The 16025-nt window shown below is 46.4% G+C and overlaps 2 protein-coding genes across 4 annotated transcripts; both read left to right on the top strand.

Moving 5' to 3' along the window:
* The first annotated feature begins 6067 nt into the window (after positions 1 to 6067).
* Positions 6068 to 11503, top strand: LOC123075128 (mitochondrial proton/calcium exchanger protein). Of its 3 annotated transcripts, none has more exons than XM_044497800.1 (15): positions 6068 to 6320; positions 6868 to 7427; positions 7623 to 7911; positions 8173 to 8319; positions 8428 to 8516; positions 8600 to 8692; positions 8969 to 9095; positions 9302 to 9366; positions 9486 to 9654; positions 10035 to 10193; positions 10283 to 10330; positions 10488 to 10607; positions 10828 to 10910; positions 11054 to 11169; positions 11261 to 11503. In XM_044497800.1, exons 2-15 carry the CDS (start codon positions 6889 to 6891, stop codon positions 11332 to 11334), a joined length of 2118 nt encoding a protein of 705 aa, XP_044353735.1. In that variant the 5' UTR covers positions 6068 to 6320; positions 6868 to 6888; the 3' UTR covers positions 11335 to 11503. The 3 variants fall into 3 exon arrangements, with proteins under 3 accessions (XP_044353735.1, XP_044353736.1, XP_044353737.1); XM_044497801.1 differs by having other exon boundaries at positions 6068 to 6328; XM_044497802.1 differs by lacking the exons at positions 6068 to 6320; positions 6868 to 7427 and having other exon boundaries at positions 7775 to 7911; positions 8105 to 8319.
* Positions 11504 to 12323: 820 nt separating this feature from the next.
* Positions 12324 to 16025, top strand: LOC123080076 (BTB/POZ and TAZ domain-containing protein 3). Its single transcript, XM_044502946.1, has 6 exons — positions 12324 to 12536; positions 13156 to 13479; positions 13579 to 13709; positions 13835 to 14141; positions 14394 to 14707; positions 15100 to 16025. The coding sequence occupies exons 2-6, from the start codon at positions 13180 to 13182 to the stop codon at positions 15263 to 15265; spliced, it is 1218 nt and encodes a 405-aa protein (XP_044358881.1). The 5' UTR covers positions 12324 to 12536; positions 13156 to 13179; the 3' UTR covers positions 15266 to 16025.

The raw sequence follows: 16025 nt of genomic DNA, 5'->3' as shown, positions 1-16025 counted from the left end.
GGCTAGGACCAGGGTGGATCTTCTTCGATCTCTTCTCACAGCGATCGGTCAGGATCACGATCACGACCAGATCCTCGTTTTCCCGCGTAGCATGCATGTTGCCCAAAGTGTGAAAGAAGAGTGTGGCATGCTGCGCGTTTTGTGCATCGGTCAAGGCGGTCAAAAGCGTGGACGCACAGACGTAGCAGTGTGTGGAGCGGGTAAAAAGGCTCGGGCTCAGTTCTTGGCAGGTTGTTTCACAAAGAAAGAACATTGGCAGAGGCCAAAGGTGATAGATATATGCAGGAGCATTTACAGATAGCAGGCTTGTGGGGGCAACAAGGGTGCAGGACTAGCAGGAGTTGTGGGGGCAGGGCAACAAGGGTGCAGGACGAACACCGGTTTGTCTTGTTCACCTCCTGTTCAATGAGACCTGGTGTAGCATGGCCGGCCGGGCACGGTGCCAAGGGCCAAGCACACGGAGGTTCACTTGCTTGACAAGAGGCCGTTGCACCCGAGATACATAAACTTGGTTGGCGGGAACACCTTCGTACATTTCGGACTAAAAAATGTACCCCATTGCCAAGCTTGTGTACCGCGGCTGAACGTGTTAGGATTTGTGTGCCTGCACGGCTGCACCCAAGTTAAGGCTCGCAGGCATTGCTTTGCTTGCCAAGAGGAATGCATGCCTGCCTGCTGTGTTGTGATCACGCGGAGCATGCATGCATGCTCTCTCTTGCTACTATACGCTTGCGACGCACTGTACGCGCTGCTGCTGCTGCTGATCTTCTCTCTCAGCAGTGCACCGTATCTCATATCTGCCGTGGCAATCCGGTGCCAGTCTAGGCTTTTGACCGCTGGTCCAAGCTCCTCCATCCCTCGGCTCCCCTCCCCCCTTTCCCTGTCATGTCAGGCCACTACTGTTTCGTGTGATACGGTTGATACGATCAAATCTCTTGTATACTCAGTCGCAGCAGCAGAGCTTTGAATACACGCACTCGATCGGCTCCTTGCTGCCAAGAGACAAGAGCCATGGCACAGGACACATTAACCCACCGCTGTGGCTTGGGCTACTATAAATCTACCCTACCGTATGCATGCTCACGGTACCCAGCAACAACACAGAGCACTTGGTTCCCAGCTTGCCTAGGTTGAAGTTGACAGAGCGAGCGAAAGTAGAGGAGAGACTCGCAGCCTCGCACCAGCAAGCTAGCTTCGCCCGCCATGGCCTTCCGCGACGCGGCCCGCAAGCCGCTCCTGTGGCTCCTCCCGGCCACGCTCATCCTGGCGACCGGCGGCGGCGAGCGCGACGCCGCCCGGCGGCGGCTCTACGCCCCCACCCTGCTGGCCGCGTGGCTGGTCCTCGGCGTCGTCACGGCGGTGCTGGCCGCCAACGGAGGGAGGATCATGCGCTTCGCCCGCTGGAAGAGGCTGCTGCTCCGCGGGGGGCTGCTGCTCGCCCTCGGCCTCAACGCCTTCTGCATCTTCCTCGCCCTCGACGCCGTCGCCGACCGGCTCCTGGGCGAGCAGGGCCCCGTCTCCTTCGCCGTGGCTCGCGTCGTGTGCGCCCTCACCGCCGCCGCCGCGCACCTCGACTTCGGATGGGTCGCCGTCCACGGGGAGTAGAGCAGCGAGTCGTTACTTGTTAGCCGACCGGCCGGCGGAGACTGATTAGTAGTATGTGGTCGAGTGACTTATTTTTGATGCGTATTGTTCTAGTAGCAGGCATTGTGCGCAAATTGTTAGGCTGTGTCTTCAAAGTTGATGTCCGGCAGATCAACATGCATGTAGTGTGAGAAGTGAGTATTTATGTGTTTAAGCTAGTATTTTTACACTGTGTTTAAGTTAAGCTAAGGATTTGGTTAACCGCCGGTTGGTGGCCTGATAATCTCGTGTTATTGTTGTTACTTTCACATTCGTTTCGGTTGAGGAATGATTTCCACCCTTTTTTAGTCGATCCCGTTTTTTTTAGCGTTTCTGCATGTTTTATTCGATTCTAGTTCCAGATGGGTTCGGCCGTTTAAGTTAACGTCTCTTTTAGTTTACAGGAACTTTGTATGATAGAATTCTGCTGGGAAAATTTCTTTCCTCTAAATTTTAGAGGAGTAAACTGCCAAGTATTTGAGGAGTAAATTCTACTCCTCTAAAGATCGACGATCTAGCCAATCCCCTAAAGTTAGGGAAGTAAAAAAATCATCAATTCTTTTAGCCTAGCTGCATAAATTTCAAACATTGCACATTAGATCATCATCATTCAAATATTTCAAGATAAATATGCATAAGATATCAGCCGTTAACAAGCATATGGTTTCACGGATCAAGATTTCAAATTTAAACATGTATACTTCAAAAGGCATCACATCGATCGAGTTTGATTCAAAACCACCACATCATAGGAAGTTTTTATGTCGCGGATCGAGCCCAACCAAAGACATGAATGAACTCAAACTCCATCCTCGCAAAGAGATCACCACCACCATCCACACGGACACCCCCATCACCACCACTATCCTCTCGGCGACCCCCATCACCACCACTATCCTCTCGGCGACCCCATCACCACCACAGGAGTTGCTGGGGTGGTGGACCGGACAAGAGATTTTGTCCCGAACCGTTTTTGGGTGCGCACGACAGTGGTTTCTGGCAGCAATGCGCCGACCGGGTGGTGGACGGGTCTTGGCTGCCCATTTTCCAGCCGAAGTGGGGGTCATCGGTGGACGACGACGACAAAAATGGTGGTCGCGCGGGCGGGAGAAGAGGGGGGGCTTTACTCTGCTGCGCCGGCGGCTAGTATATTTTGGCGCCTTCGTGGGCCAACTTTTCGGGCGAGGAGTAAATTGTTTACTCCTCTAATGGTTTTAAGACTTCGTCTAGGTGCTGGTTAGAGGAGTAAAATATATTTTCCCCTCCTCTATCATGTTCAGGCGATCGGCTAGAGATGCCCTTAGTCCTTTAGTTTGTAAGAATGGGTCCCTAGTCCTATGCAGGATTGATGGATTGGTTCATATCTTTCATATTTTAAAGAGAGAAAAAACATAACTCATACCAAATAGAAAAAATCCTATCCTATCATCTCATTTCTTACTTTGATCATCTCAAACAGATGATGTAGATGCAAAAAAAATACTCAAAGGATAGGGCACGATGTAAGATAGGCCACCAAGTGATGAAAATTAGCATCTCCTAGGGTGCTCGAGAAAAACACCAGCAGTCGCGAACCTCTTTTTGCAAATCACCTAAAATCCCCTTTCGAACTGGAAATCCCCCTCTACCAAAGAAGGCGAACAGAGGTTTGGACCTCGTAGGAGATGGCAGCCATGGTGAATGAAGGTGAGAACCCTAGGCGAGGGGAATGGAGGGGAAGGGGCGGTGGAGATGTACCTCTGGTGAAGGACTCAACCTGAGAAGGGACAACAGCGTCGTGGAGGTGGCCGCACCCTCCTCCCATCCTCTTTCCGTTCGTCTCTTCTTTTTCCCCTTCATTCCTCGGGGGCCTCCTCCGGGCTTCTCAACCACCTAGATCACGGGGAATTTCGGGGATCACAGGGGGTGCCCTCTTCCAAACCCCTACCAAATGTCAACTCGGGGATTCATGGTGTTTTTGAGCCTCGCGAGGATAATCCCCTGTAAACCTCCCCAAACCCTGACTAGCAAGCGAGGCCTCAATGAGATCGAGCTGGGAGATAACCGATTTGTAGTTATTTTTCACGAATTTGGACAAGGATAGACCATCGTCGTCAAGTGTTAAGATCAAAGGGCAGATTTTTCTAGCGTGGAAACATGGTCCACAGCTCCTATTTCTCGCGTACTGCGGTAAATACCATGGTAACGCGCACCCCTGCGATCCCTAGGTTTCATATTGGGCCGACCCAAGTAGGCTTCATACGAGAGAGTCCCTATTCCGGTTAGTTGTGTTATGTCTTTGGTTTTATTTTAGTCTAAACACTCTCAAGTTGACCTATAAAGTTTAGTGTGTTTAGTCTAAAAACAAAATGGTGTATCATTTCTCTCGTTTATTTTCACCTTTTTCATTTTTTCTTTTCTTTCCTTTTTTCCTTTCCTTCTTCTTTTTATTTTTATTTTTCCTTTTTATATTATTTTTATTTTTACATTTCATTCTGGAACAATTTTCGAATTCATAAACATTTTTTTAAAACAGGAACATTTTTTGAAATTTTGAAGATTCTCCGAAACCATGAGCGCTTTTTGAAATCATGAATATTATTTTAAATTAGTAAGCATTTACCGAAATTAGTGAATATTTTTTGAATCTGCGAACATATTTTTGAAACTTGGGAATTAATTTTGGAATTTGCACAAAAACTTGAATCGACGAATATTATTTATGAATCTACGAACATTTTTTGAATTTGTGAATTTTTTGAATATTTTTTGAATTGGTGAATGTTTTTGAATTGTCCCAACATTTTTGGAGTTCAGGAACATTTTGTAAATCATCGTTTTTTAAAATCTGGGAATATTTTTTTATATTCACCATTTTCAATTAATTAACAATTTTTGAATTCACGAACATTTTATGAAATCTCGAGCATATTTTGAATTTGGCAACAATCTTTTGAAATTTGGAACATTTTTTAAATCCATGGAAAGTTTTCGAAATTAAGAGTTTTTTATATCCCGAACATTTTTTTTTAAATTTAATAACAGAAGTGCCCAGCCCACACACGGGCTTGCCCAAAATGCATGCTGGGGCACAGGAGGGCGTGCATGCTCGCTCCTTTCCTAAATAGTATAAGTCTTTTTAGAGATTCCAATAAAAGACTACATACAGAGCAAAATGAGTGAATTTACACTCTAAAATATGTCTATATACATCTGTATGTAGTCCATAGTAGAATCTGTAAAAGGACTTGTATTTAGGAACGGAGGGAGTAGATGATTGAGCGCCTCCGATGGATGAGGAAGGCCACAGCCACGTCGTCGATAGGGGTAGGATGGTGCATCGCTTGTGGCGGTCCACTCAGCGCATTTACAACGTTGGGTGCCAACGTAGGCGTCAGGATTTGATTCCTGGCCCGATTCCCTGGTTTTTGTTAGCGTCAGAGCAAAGGTAGGTAGCTGGCGCTAGCGGACCTTTACGTTAATTTTTTAGTTTGAGTAGCAGCTGTATGCTACCAGAGACTCCAGCACAGACGCTAAACATATTTTTTTTGCACAAAGCGCCTGCATAAGCACCATCCCATTCGAGATGCCCTCAGAAGACGGGGTGTCGGCTGGATCCCATCGCAGGCCGCCAAAATCCTCTTTATCGAGCGCCAGTCCGCATCCTCTGTATCGTCCTCCCCGATCCATTCTAATTCACCTCCGGATGATCTACGCGCCTCGCATCGAGGCTGGATGGACGCAGACCGGTCGCTCCTTTGTATCCCGCGTTGCTGGATCCCGCTGCAACCCTAGAATAATGGTGGACGAGAGGAATGGTGACGGGGGCCATTGATGTCGGCAACGCAGGAAGAGGATAGAAGAGGAGACAACGAGCGCCGAGCCGCTCACCGATCCGTTCCTCTTTTGTGAGCAAGAAGAAGGGTAGATCGGCGTGGACTACTGGACTGTGCTCATAACTGGGCTTCGAGAAACGGCTCAGTTCACCACAGGGCTCTGTTTTTTCTTCCGGGGCAGCAGCCCCTTAGGACAGCAGATCAGATGGCCAGAAACGTTCAGATCATGAAAATGGACGATCAGAAATGCTAAAGACGGACGATCAGAAACACAAATTGTTCAAAGAGTTCGTTTTAGGCTCTATTTTACTGTCCTAAATTTACCTTTACCAGACGTCGGTAGTGACCGGACATCTGGTGGCTCAGGGAGCACCGGACATCCGGTAGTGACCGGGCCACTGATTTTTAAGTTGGCAGAACGTTCAAGTTAAACTGTAACCGGCCCAACTGAGCCGCGCCACACTCACTCGACTTACACTTGGGATCCATCTCAGTTGCATAGAGTCCAGTGAAGGTAAAAGACCCATGGCATGACCTGGCCCATGGGCTGAGGTCAGTGAATTGGGCCGCAATTTGCGAAGTTATCAGTTTCTCTAGCAGTTTGTCGGTTCCACTTGCGCCACCGCTCTTCTCTCTTAAAAAAAAAAACTTGCGCCACCGCTCTTCGCCTGCCTATCTCTGTTGCCGACACGCCGCCGCCCACCGCCGCCACCTCTCCTCATCTCCCATCCCGGGGACAGGGAAGAAGACCTAGCAACTCACGTGCTTCTTCCTCCTCCTCAAGCCGCTCCTTCAGGCTGCACCGCCGCGGCGCGCGAGCTCCTCCACCGTCCACTCCCTCCGCACCTGCCCGCCAGGCCGCCGCTAGCTGACCAAGGCGAGGTGAGGAGGTGACGTCGTTGTCTTTCGCATTTGAACTTTTGAGTGCAGAATCGTGTATGGTATATGCTGCTCTGCCTCTGCGGCTGCGGAGGCGTCAGCCCAGGCGTGCAGCAGTGTGCTGTACTCGATGGCCCGATGCAGCTAGAGAGTAGAGACCGCGTGTGCTCAGCTCAGTTAGAAATGCATGTGTGCCTACCATTTCAGTATGTCTGTCTCTGTCCATTGTTGTGACAACTTGGGAAATCGAAGCAGTTCAGACTTCAGAGTCACTTATTCCTAACATGTGTCAAACTCATTGTATTTCTGCTCCTCACTGTCAGTCACGTGGTTTCTAACTCCGGGTTACCTTTTATCTGAAAACTGCACTGGAAACACTCACATACCTGAGGGTCTATGTTGGTTTAAGGACCGTATGCTCGTCACTGCCTTTACCTGAATTTTTTCAGATCATGATATTCAGTGGTGTTGTTTCATGCGTGGAATACTGTTATACCGATGTGAACATTAATGTCTGAAATTTCTGAAGTTTTATCTTGCTCTGCTGCAGTTGGTCGACCGGTCTAGCAAAATGGGCTCAAAAGCGATCTTTCGAGGAAGAAACTGTATCATATGGAGATTGAGCTGCCAGAAGAATCGAACGTCTGTTACCATCAATATTAACATTCTTGGTAATAATGGCATGTCAGATTATGTCCATTCAGGGAAGTCGGCTTCAGATCATTATAAAACTAATAAAGGGGCTGGATTGGAAAGTTTGGCTAAACATCAGCTGTTACGTGATTTAGTTGACAGTGGTTCGAGGAAAGGAAGGCACGATGTTATTTTACCATTGCGATCTAGTGCTATGTGGCAGACTCTTCGGTTTGCAAGCACTAATGCAGCTAGAAGACCCGAGTTTGACAGTGGCAATGAACAGGAGGACGATCAAGATAGGCAGCAAGAGAAAGACGTGTTAACGGAAGACTGTGTGGACTCTACAGCAGAAATACGTCCTGCCAAAGCCAAACCCGGAGCTAAGAATGCGGAACAGTCCTCTGTGAAACAGAAGTTCTGGGAAACTGTTCCTGTGATTGGCCCTGCAATGAAAAGAGCAGCTTCCATGAGCAGGTGATCAAACATCTGGAGGAAATTAATGTAAAATGTACTTGTTCACTAAATTTCCTTCCCTCCCGTCAAGTAATTCCGAACGGAGGGAGTAGTTGATATGCGCTGATTCAGCATTTCAGATTAGTTACTGAATATTGTTACTCAGGAAGTACTACTTGTTCTTAGTGCTGATTGGATTGGACTGTTTAATTTCAGTCACAAGAAGGACGAGTTCTTTTCAACCTTGCAGCACTACTGGCTTGGATTGCGACTGCTGTGGCTAGATGTTAGGATTTCGTCCAGATTATTGCTGAAGCTAGCCAATGGGAAAAGACTCTCCAGAAGAGAGAGGGGCCAGCTGACCCGTACAACTGCGGACATATTCAAGCTGGTCCCCTTTTCGGTTTTTGTCGTAGTGCCATTCATGGAACTTTTGTTGCCTGTGTTTCTAAGGATGTTCCCAAACATGCAACCGTCAACATTCAAGGACAGGATGAAAGAACAGGTATGGTATGTGGAGTGTGCCCACTATAACTGATGCTGTTCTCTTATGAATTCTGAGAGCAACTATTATAGCACAAATGAAAGAACCGAGCGGATGAAGTTAGGTGATTAATGTGTAGTGGGGGACAGATAATAGTTACTTCCATTTATTTAAAAGACAAATCCTATTTATGTCATGCTGTTTATTTTTTCAGTTAATGGCCTGCTTTTCTGAAGAAATGCTTGGATGCTTAATGTCTGCTTGTGGCATGACCAATGGTAGGAGGCACTAAAAAGGAAACTCAAAGCAAGGATGGAATATGCCAAGTTTCTACAGGACATTGTGAAGGAAATGGCAAAAGAAGTGAAGTATACACGTAGTGGAGAGATTAAGCAAAGGGCGGAGGATATTGATCAGTTCATTAAGAAAGTATTACATTTCCCCATATATCACCGTTTTCTTATTTCACTTTTACTGCATTATTATTCCGCCTGACTTCTGGATCACTCGGTACTTATGTGAGCTTTCAATGGTCAGGTAAGGACTGGTATGCATGTTGATAATGGTGAAATATTGGGTTTTGCGAAATTATTCAGTGATGAGCTAACCTTGGATAATATGAGCAGGTTATTTTTATACTTATGCCTTTTCATCTATGCATTTTCTCTTCACATATCATTATGCTTAGATTCATGTCATAACCTTACAGGCCACGTTTAGTAAATATGTGCAAGTATATGGGGATCCAGCCATATGGGACAAGCAATTATTTGCGCTTTATGCTCAGAAGAAAACTAAAATGGTGAGTCTTTCTATACATCAGATCACATTTGGTGTTTATTAAAGCTAGGAGAAAATAGTGCTAGAAGGATACTGCAGAACTGCAAATCAAGTCTGTAGTAGCATGTTCGTGTGTGATCCCCTGCTTATTGTAGAGTTACATTTGCAACTTGGTATGGCAGATATGTTTCTCTTGTCATTCCAACATCCGGTAAGGTTCTGGCAATCATAAATTTGTAGAAATAGGCCACTAGAGCAAAAGGTAAGTTGCTAATTTGCCTCTTTTTCTGGCTACTAGCATAAAAGATGACGATATATTAATACAGAGAGAAGGTGTAGCCTCTCTCAGTGAACATGAACTCCGTCAGGCCTGCAGGGAGAGAGGCCACCTCGGTTTGCTTCCAGTAGACGAGATGCGTGAAGAGGTGATCTCATAACTTCTCCAGTTATTATACAGTAAATGTCTGTAGCCAATTTCTATTCAACATTGGTTGCTAGTTCAGTGATTGATGGTTTTCATTGCTTGAGAAAAGCAATATTTAATTCGATACATGTCCCACCTCTATTTTTTTGATAAATCTGTATTACCTGAGGACAATGTATTTGTTTACCTTCTTCTGCCTCTGCTCAGCTGCAAGATTGGTTGGACCTGTCTCTCTACTGTGAAGTGCCATCTTCTCTCCTTATACTATCCAGGTGACTGAATTTTTCTGATTTATTTATTTCTCTAAATAATTTCCTATGTGACAAATATATGAACTTTGTAAAGCTGGCACGTGCCCTGTTTCATTGACTGATTATAATAATTTTTGTAGAGCCTTCACATTTTCTGGCAAGATGAAGCCTGAGGATGTTGCAGCTACACTATCATCCCTTCCTGACAACATATTCGGTAGTGTGGGTCTTAGCTTGCCATCTGAAGATGCTCTTTCAGCTAGGAAGAGGAAGTTGGAGTTCTTGAAAATGCAAGATAAACTTATCAAGGTCATCTAATGCATTTAATGTTTACTTGGGAGTAACATTATTTCTACTTCAGTTTACCTTTCTATATATAGTTAAAAAAGGCATATCAGTTCCCAATGCTGGACTAATGGTATTCTGGCCCAGTGCAAAACCTATTTGAAGTGGCCTATTTCATACCAGAAAAGACCATGTATGAGCAAGGGTTGATTAAACTTCCACACTAAGCTGCTCTAGGTTGGGGAGTAGGGCCAGGGGGGAGTCCTTTTATAGTTTTATGTGTCCATTTTCCATTTATGCCCAGTACTATTGATAAGTTACTAGTACTAATGCTTCTTGTTCTTTTACTCTGTCTATTCTCTGACGCCTTTTTGGCTTGAAAAGTTTCTTTACACATGTTGCAGGAAGAGGAAAATGAACAAGAGGGCATGGTGGACAAGGATGTGCCGTTCAATAAATTCAGTGTCAAGGAAGCTGGTGATCTGGCAAAAAAGAGAATGCTAGAGAAACAGAAAGAGCTTTGCAAAGTTAGTCAGGCATTAGCTCTTTTGTCTTCTGCATCGGTAAGATTTCAAATAGAATACTTGTTTGCACATGTCTGTTAGTAGATAGTTGCTGAAACTTTCTGTTTGTTGATTTATTTCTCTTGCAGTCAACTAGCAAGGAGCATCAAGAATTCCTAAGCATTGTGCACAGAGAGGTGAATCTAGCGCATATTATTTTCTTATCCACAATAAGGCTAATATATGTTCTAGTGAATTTTATCTCATTATTGTTATCTGCAAAAAAAGGTGGATTTTATCTGACGATCTCAACCTTCTCGCATTCTCTAAACACATTATTTTTCCTTTTTGCAGATAGAATTGTACAACTCACTGCGTGAAGGTTCGACAGCAGAGGATGCTAATGAGGCGTACGTAGCTGCTAAGGGGAGTAGATCTGCAAAAAGTTCAGTATCGTCAGCACTCATGAAAAAGGTATTGCTCATGTGAACTATAGTTCATCAGATATTTTGGAAAGTGCAGGAGGTCTGTAGTTTTAACAAAAATGGAATCAAACCAATTTGGATGCCCTGAGTTCCGGTCGCCCCATTTCTATTAAACATCCACTATCCTGATATAATTTACCAGTCTGTTTCTTCATCCTGCTCATCTCTAGCCTGTAACTTGTGGTATGTTCTTGTGTTTCTTCTTGCAGATAAATGGCATGCTCAAGGAACTGACAAAGGAAATCCATGATGTAGACACGGCCATCGGTGATGGATGGCAGCTTCTCGACAGGTAGTAACTCATGATTTCTGTGTAGTCTAAACAAGTCTATACGACATAAGTAGAATTCCATCAGACTAAGATCTTGTACCATATTATCAAACATGACACGATATTATATTGTGGTATCAATGTATCATGATAATTTTCCGAAGGGATCATGACGGTAAGGTGACGTCGGAGGAGGTGGCAGCCGCGGCCGCGTACCTGAAGCACAACTTGGACAGTTCAGGCATCGAGGAGCTCATCGGGAGCCTCTCCAAAGATAAAGGTCCCTAATTTTAACGATAGCCACGCTCCTGTCGATACTGCCTGAGCGTATTGACACATACTGCTCTGCCTCTGCTTGGGTTACATTACAGACGGGAAGATCCTGGTTGAGGACATCGTGAAGCTTGGCACACAAGCTGAGGAGGCAGAGCCCAACGACGAATGACGGCAGCCTCTATCTAGCACTAAGAATCAAGAGAATCGCCATCTCTTTTTGTAACGCATGTCGTCGTGGCCCGTCGGCCTAATCTTTTTTCTTGAGCTTAGACACGTGAAAGCCCTGTAAACCCTCCGTTTTTCCACTCGCCGGCACACGGTTTGCCTCGGCGTCTGTACATAATCCGCCCGTCACTGTCGCTGTGTGTGTCATGGGTGATGGCAGCGGCAGCCGCCGCGCCGTGCCGTACCGTGCGTGCGTGTGATTCGATTCAACTCGCCGTCGAAACGGGTGCCTGGTTCGCCGCCCACTGGAAGCCTCTGGCTCCCGAACGGGACAAGGCCCAAGGGGGGAGGTCCCCGTCCTGCGCGGAAGATACAAAAGGAAACGTATATCCGGGATCTCCACAGGGACAAATGGTAAAGCCCAGAATTCGAGTGCTGCTGTATTTTTCTTCTTCCGCTGCTGCTGCTGCTGCTAGGATAGGATAATGCATCGTTTTGACTGACTGGCGCGCGTTGCTGCAGCAGATCCGAGGGCGGGTTTATTCATCGGTAGCTGTTCATCCGCCGTGCACGCACGCACGAAGGGCGGAGACGAGCCAGGCCACACCTTTCTCTTTTCTCCCTCCCACTTGGACAAACAAGTCGGTCGCCGTATCCATACCCGCGGGGCGCGGAGCCGGCCAGCCCACCTTCCAGGCTCTTCCAGTTCTGCTTTTCCGTAGGCAGTGGGCACATACACACATATGTGCTACATACACTGGGGCCACCGCCCAGTGAGAAAGTGTGCGTCCTCTGTTCTGTGGGCGGCGCCGGCGTGTGGCCACGTGGCGCGATCCTACTGGCCCGGGCGGCGCGCCCTTTCCACGTGAGGACATATCTGTGAGTCGGCTCCGTCCTACTCCTTGCCCTCTCATCAGTCATCACTTCACAGCCGTGGCGGGCACCGCAGACGCACCTGCCTCGTGGCAGTGACATGCGGGGCCGGGCCTTCCGTGGGGGACTCGTGTCAGGCACACGCAGCACGTGGCCCCCTCCCCCCAGCCTGCGTGGGCGTGTGGCCAAGTGCCCCAAGTATAGGAGAGGACGGTTGCCATTTGCTGCAGGCTTCAAAAGCTCTGCGACAGTGGAGACTCAAGGGACCGTTCCCGACCTCATTTTTTACAGAGACTCCGGCGACTCCAGTCCATCGCTCGTGGAAAATCTCAGGTGAGCACGCAGCTGTGGCTTGCTCCAATCCAATTTCCATCTCGCGTCTCCCTTCTTCCCCGTCGATTTCCCCTCTCTGATGGTCCCAGGGACAGGGGAGCCATAGCTCTTGAGTGAGGAGCTGAAGCGTATTTGATCAGCTCGAGTTTGAGATACTTTCAGCAATTCTTGGTTTCTACTTTCCGGGGACTGGAATTCTCATGGGCCACCCACATAACTCAGAAATTTCCATGTTAACATCTTCTTTTATGGACCTCATGTGATGTTCTTCTGGGCAGGAAGTTCTTACAATTTCCAGCCTCAGAGTTCAGGAAAGAAACACATGGATGTAATTCTGTGCATATTTTCCTTCAACTCACTATTTTAGTATGAAGTAGTAACTTCAGAAACACGGAGTTCTCATTAATTTATTTGTTTATTATGTGCTGAAGATATCGAGTAATTAGTAATGAATCACTTGCCTTACGTTATGCCTTTGGTTTCTTCCATCTATTTATAACAACTTCTTCCTGAACCTTGCTTCAAAGGAAGTACTACTTGCGGTGCCATATGGGTACTACAAAAACTCGAGTAGGCTGTGTTTTCAGCTCTCTTCTCTCTTGATCATTTTGGCTTGCAGGGTCAAAGCAGGAGGCACACCTTGATGGCGCCCCTGGAGTCAGGCTCCTCACAGCTCTTCTTCGACAGCAGTGCGATCGACGGCCCGTTCGATGTCTACGAGTGCGGTACCTTGGCAGGCACCAGAGTCGTGCCAGATCCACCTCCACCTGGAACCTCTTATGGCAAGCAGAGAAGTTCCAGGAATGCTAAAAAGGCTCGTCGTGTTCATGGCTCTGAGGAGGTCGAGGACTGCTGGAACAGGCTATTCTTGGAAGGATATCAAGCCGATGTCCGCGTATCGACGGGCGATGGCAGCCAGATCTTATCGCATTCGTGCATTCTTGTGAGTACAGTTTTTATGATTCTTTTCCTGTAATGGCCTCACACTCCTAGAACAGAGGCAGGTTTTGATATTATGTAATCTTGACCTCGTCTCCTACAGGGCATCAGATCTCCGGTTCTGAGAAGTATGTTGGAAGAAGCTAGAATTGAACATGGTTTCAGAAACATCCTGATTTCCGGTGTCCCATCAGAAGCAGTCCGTGTCTTCATCAGATTTCTGTATTCTTCACGGTATGAATGTGGGCTGTGTTCATGCCTGAATGTTTATGTTTCTTCAGAGTTTTCAGTATGCTCTTCTTTTACTACAAGATATAGCTTGACAGAACCTTGTCATCTATTTTGTTCCTCTGGTGAAGCTTTGAGCAGGGTGAGATGAAGAAGTATGCCCTTCATTTGCTCGTACTCTCTCATGTTTTCTCGGTACAATCGCTGAAGATCGTCTGCACCGACCAGCTCGAGAGGTTTTTTCTTGCTCCTGATAACGTGGTGGACGTTCTACAACTGGCTAGACTCTGTGACGCACCAAGGCTCTCGCTCATCTGTACCCGTATGATCGTTGGAGATTTCAAGACCATCTCTCTGTCAGAAGGGTGGAAAGTGATGAGACGGGCCAACCCAAGCCTGGAGCAAGAGCTTCTTGAGTTTCTTGTTGAAGTGGACACAGTGAGTTATCTGAAACAGAGCATCCTAATATGGCTTAATCACTAGTAACTCCACCTCGCAACATCTCAGTTGTTCGAATTACTCGTCTCGCTACATGTTATGTCTATAATCGTCTCGCTATATGTTATGTCTATAATCTTCTACATGACGCACACACTTAGAATGCTTATACCTGCTGTCAGAAAATTGTATAGCTGCACAACTTACTGTCATGGTTCATACTCATCGTTCTTAAAACTGAATTTGACGCAGAGAAGGCAAGAAAGAGCTAAAAGGATGGAGGAAAAGAAGGTTTATCTTCAGTTGTATGAAGCTATGGAAGCTCTTGTTCATATATGCCGAGACGGTTGTAGGACGATTGGCCCCTGGGATCAGAAACTCAAGGGCAGTCAGGTTGTTTGCAAGTTTCCTGCCTGCAAGGGCATCGAGTTGCTCGTGCGCCATTTCTCGGCATGCAAAAAACGTGTGCCTCGTGGCTGCGCCAACTGCAAGCGCATGTGGCAGCTTCTTGAGCTGCATTCTCGAATGTGTTCCACACCAGACACCTGCAGGGTTCCTCTATGCAGGTGAGGTCTTGTCTTTGTTGGTCAGGATCATTTCATTTAGACACACAAGTTTTCTAGGTTAATACAACAGATGTTTGCTTTCATAGCATTTCAGAATATATTTTTAGTACCCCTTTTCCAAAAGGGGCGCCCCTCCTAGCTTCATCTCCATAAACTGAAGGTAGGTGGACTTAGCGGACAGACAAACATCACAATTAAAATTCAGAAGACTAGGGAGAAGAAGCTAACACATCAGATTTCTAGCTGCCTTCCATCTTTTTCTCACTCACCCACCAAATCCCGCAAAAGGAATTGACCGCAATAGGAAATTTACTGTCGTACGCATACCGTGCCACTTCTTCAGCATTTCTGTTATATTCACTTCACGGGTATACTATTTGTACATGTTGCAGGCATTTTAAGGATAAAATATGGCATCGGAGCAAGAAAGAAGAAATCAAATGGAACATATTGGTGTGTAAGGTCCTAGAGAGCAATGCAACAAGCACATCCATCCTAAAAATGAGGAAAACATCATCCTTGATGCCGAATGAAACTTGGCATATAGTTCAACAGTAATAACACAAGCACAGATCTTGTTTACTGCTTCTTTTAGGGAGCTTGGCGGAGTTGAGTAACTACAGTTGTGAATCATCTAGATGATTATGTAGCAGCTACAAATGAAATTGCAGATTTGAGTTATAGATGATGGCGAATGCAGACGGTGCTTTTGCCAGGATCGGCAATCATATGCTGGCAGAGTGCTGGCATCGCGCTTCTACTGACCCCGTCTACTTCTCCTATGTTGCTTGTGCTGCGATCTCCTCGACTGTTTCCTCGCCGCTCTGCAATTCCAGTGGAGATGTTTTAATGTTCATGTGTTAGCCCAAGAACCCCTAGGCGAGCAGTGAGCCTGCATATCGGTGATTACTATGGAGCAGAGAAGAATCATTTACCATTGCATATGGCATTATGTGGAGTATGATAGCTGCGATGCCGAAGGCGTAGATGAATACATTGGCAAAGGTGCCGCTCGGGAGCATCCATACGAGGTGGAGAATCACTAGTAGGGTTACCCCAAGAATCCCCAGGCGAGAACACTAAATTGCTCATGATCTCACCAAAAATACTAGATTGCAGTTGTACTGCATAGGACCAGGAGATAATATTACCCTTGCGCCGTCAATTATGTTGGGAGGGCTCGCTAAGAATTGGGGATTTTGGAAAATTTATCAGATGGGAGAGAAGTTTATAAGAAGAAAAAAATAAGAGGGAGAATGGGGATGATTAGTGTGAGGTTTCAGGCGGTGAACAATGTAGTATTTTCGAAGTCGTACAA

Source organism: Triticum aestivum, chromosome 3D, assembly GCF_018294505.1.
Source record: "Triticum aestivum cultivar Chinese Spring chromosome 3D, IWGSC CS RefSeq v2.1, whole genome shotgun sequence".
Taxonomy (NCBI): domain Eukaryota; kingdom Viridiplantae; phylum Streptophyta; class Magnoliopsida; order Poales; family Poaceae; genus Triticum; species Triticum aestivum.
Note: the sequence above shows the minus strand (reverse complement) of the source record. Positions and strands in the feature narration are given on the sequence as shown.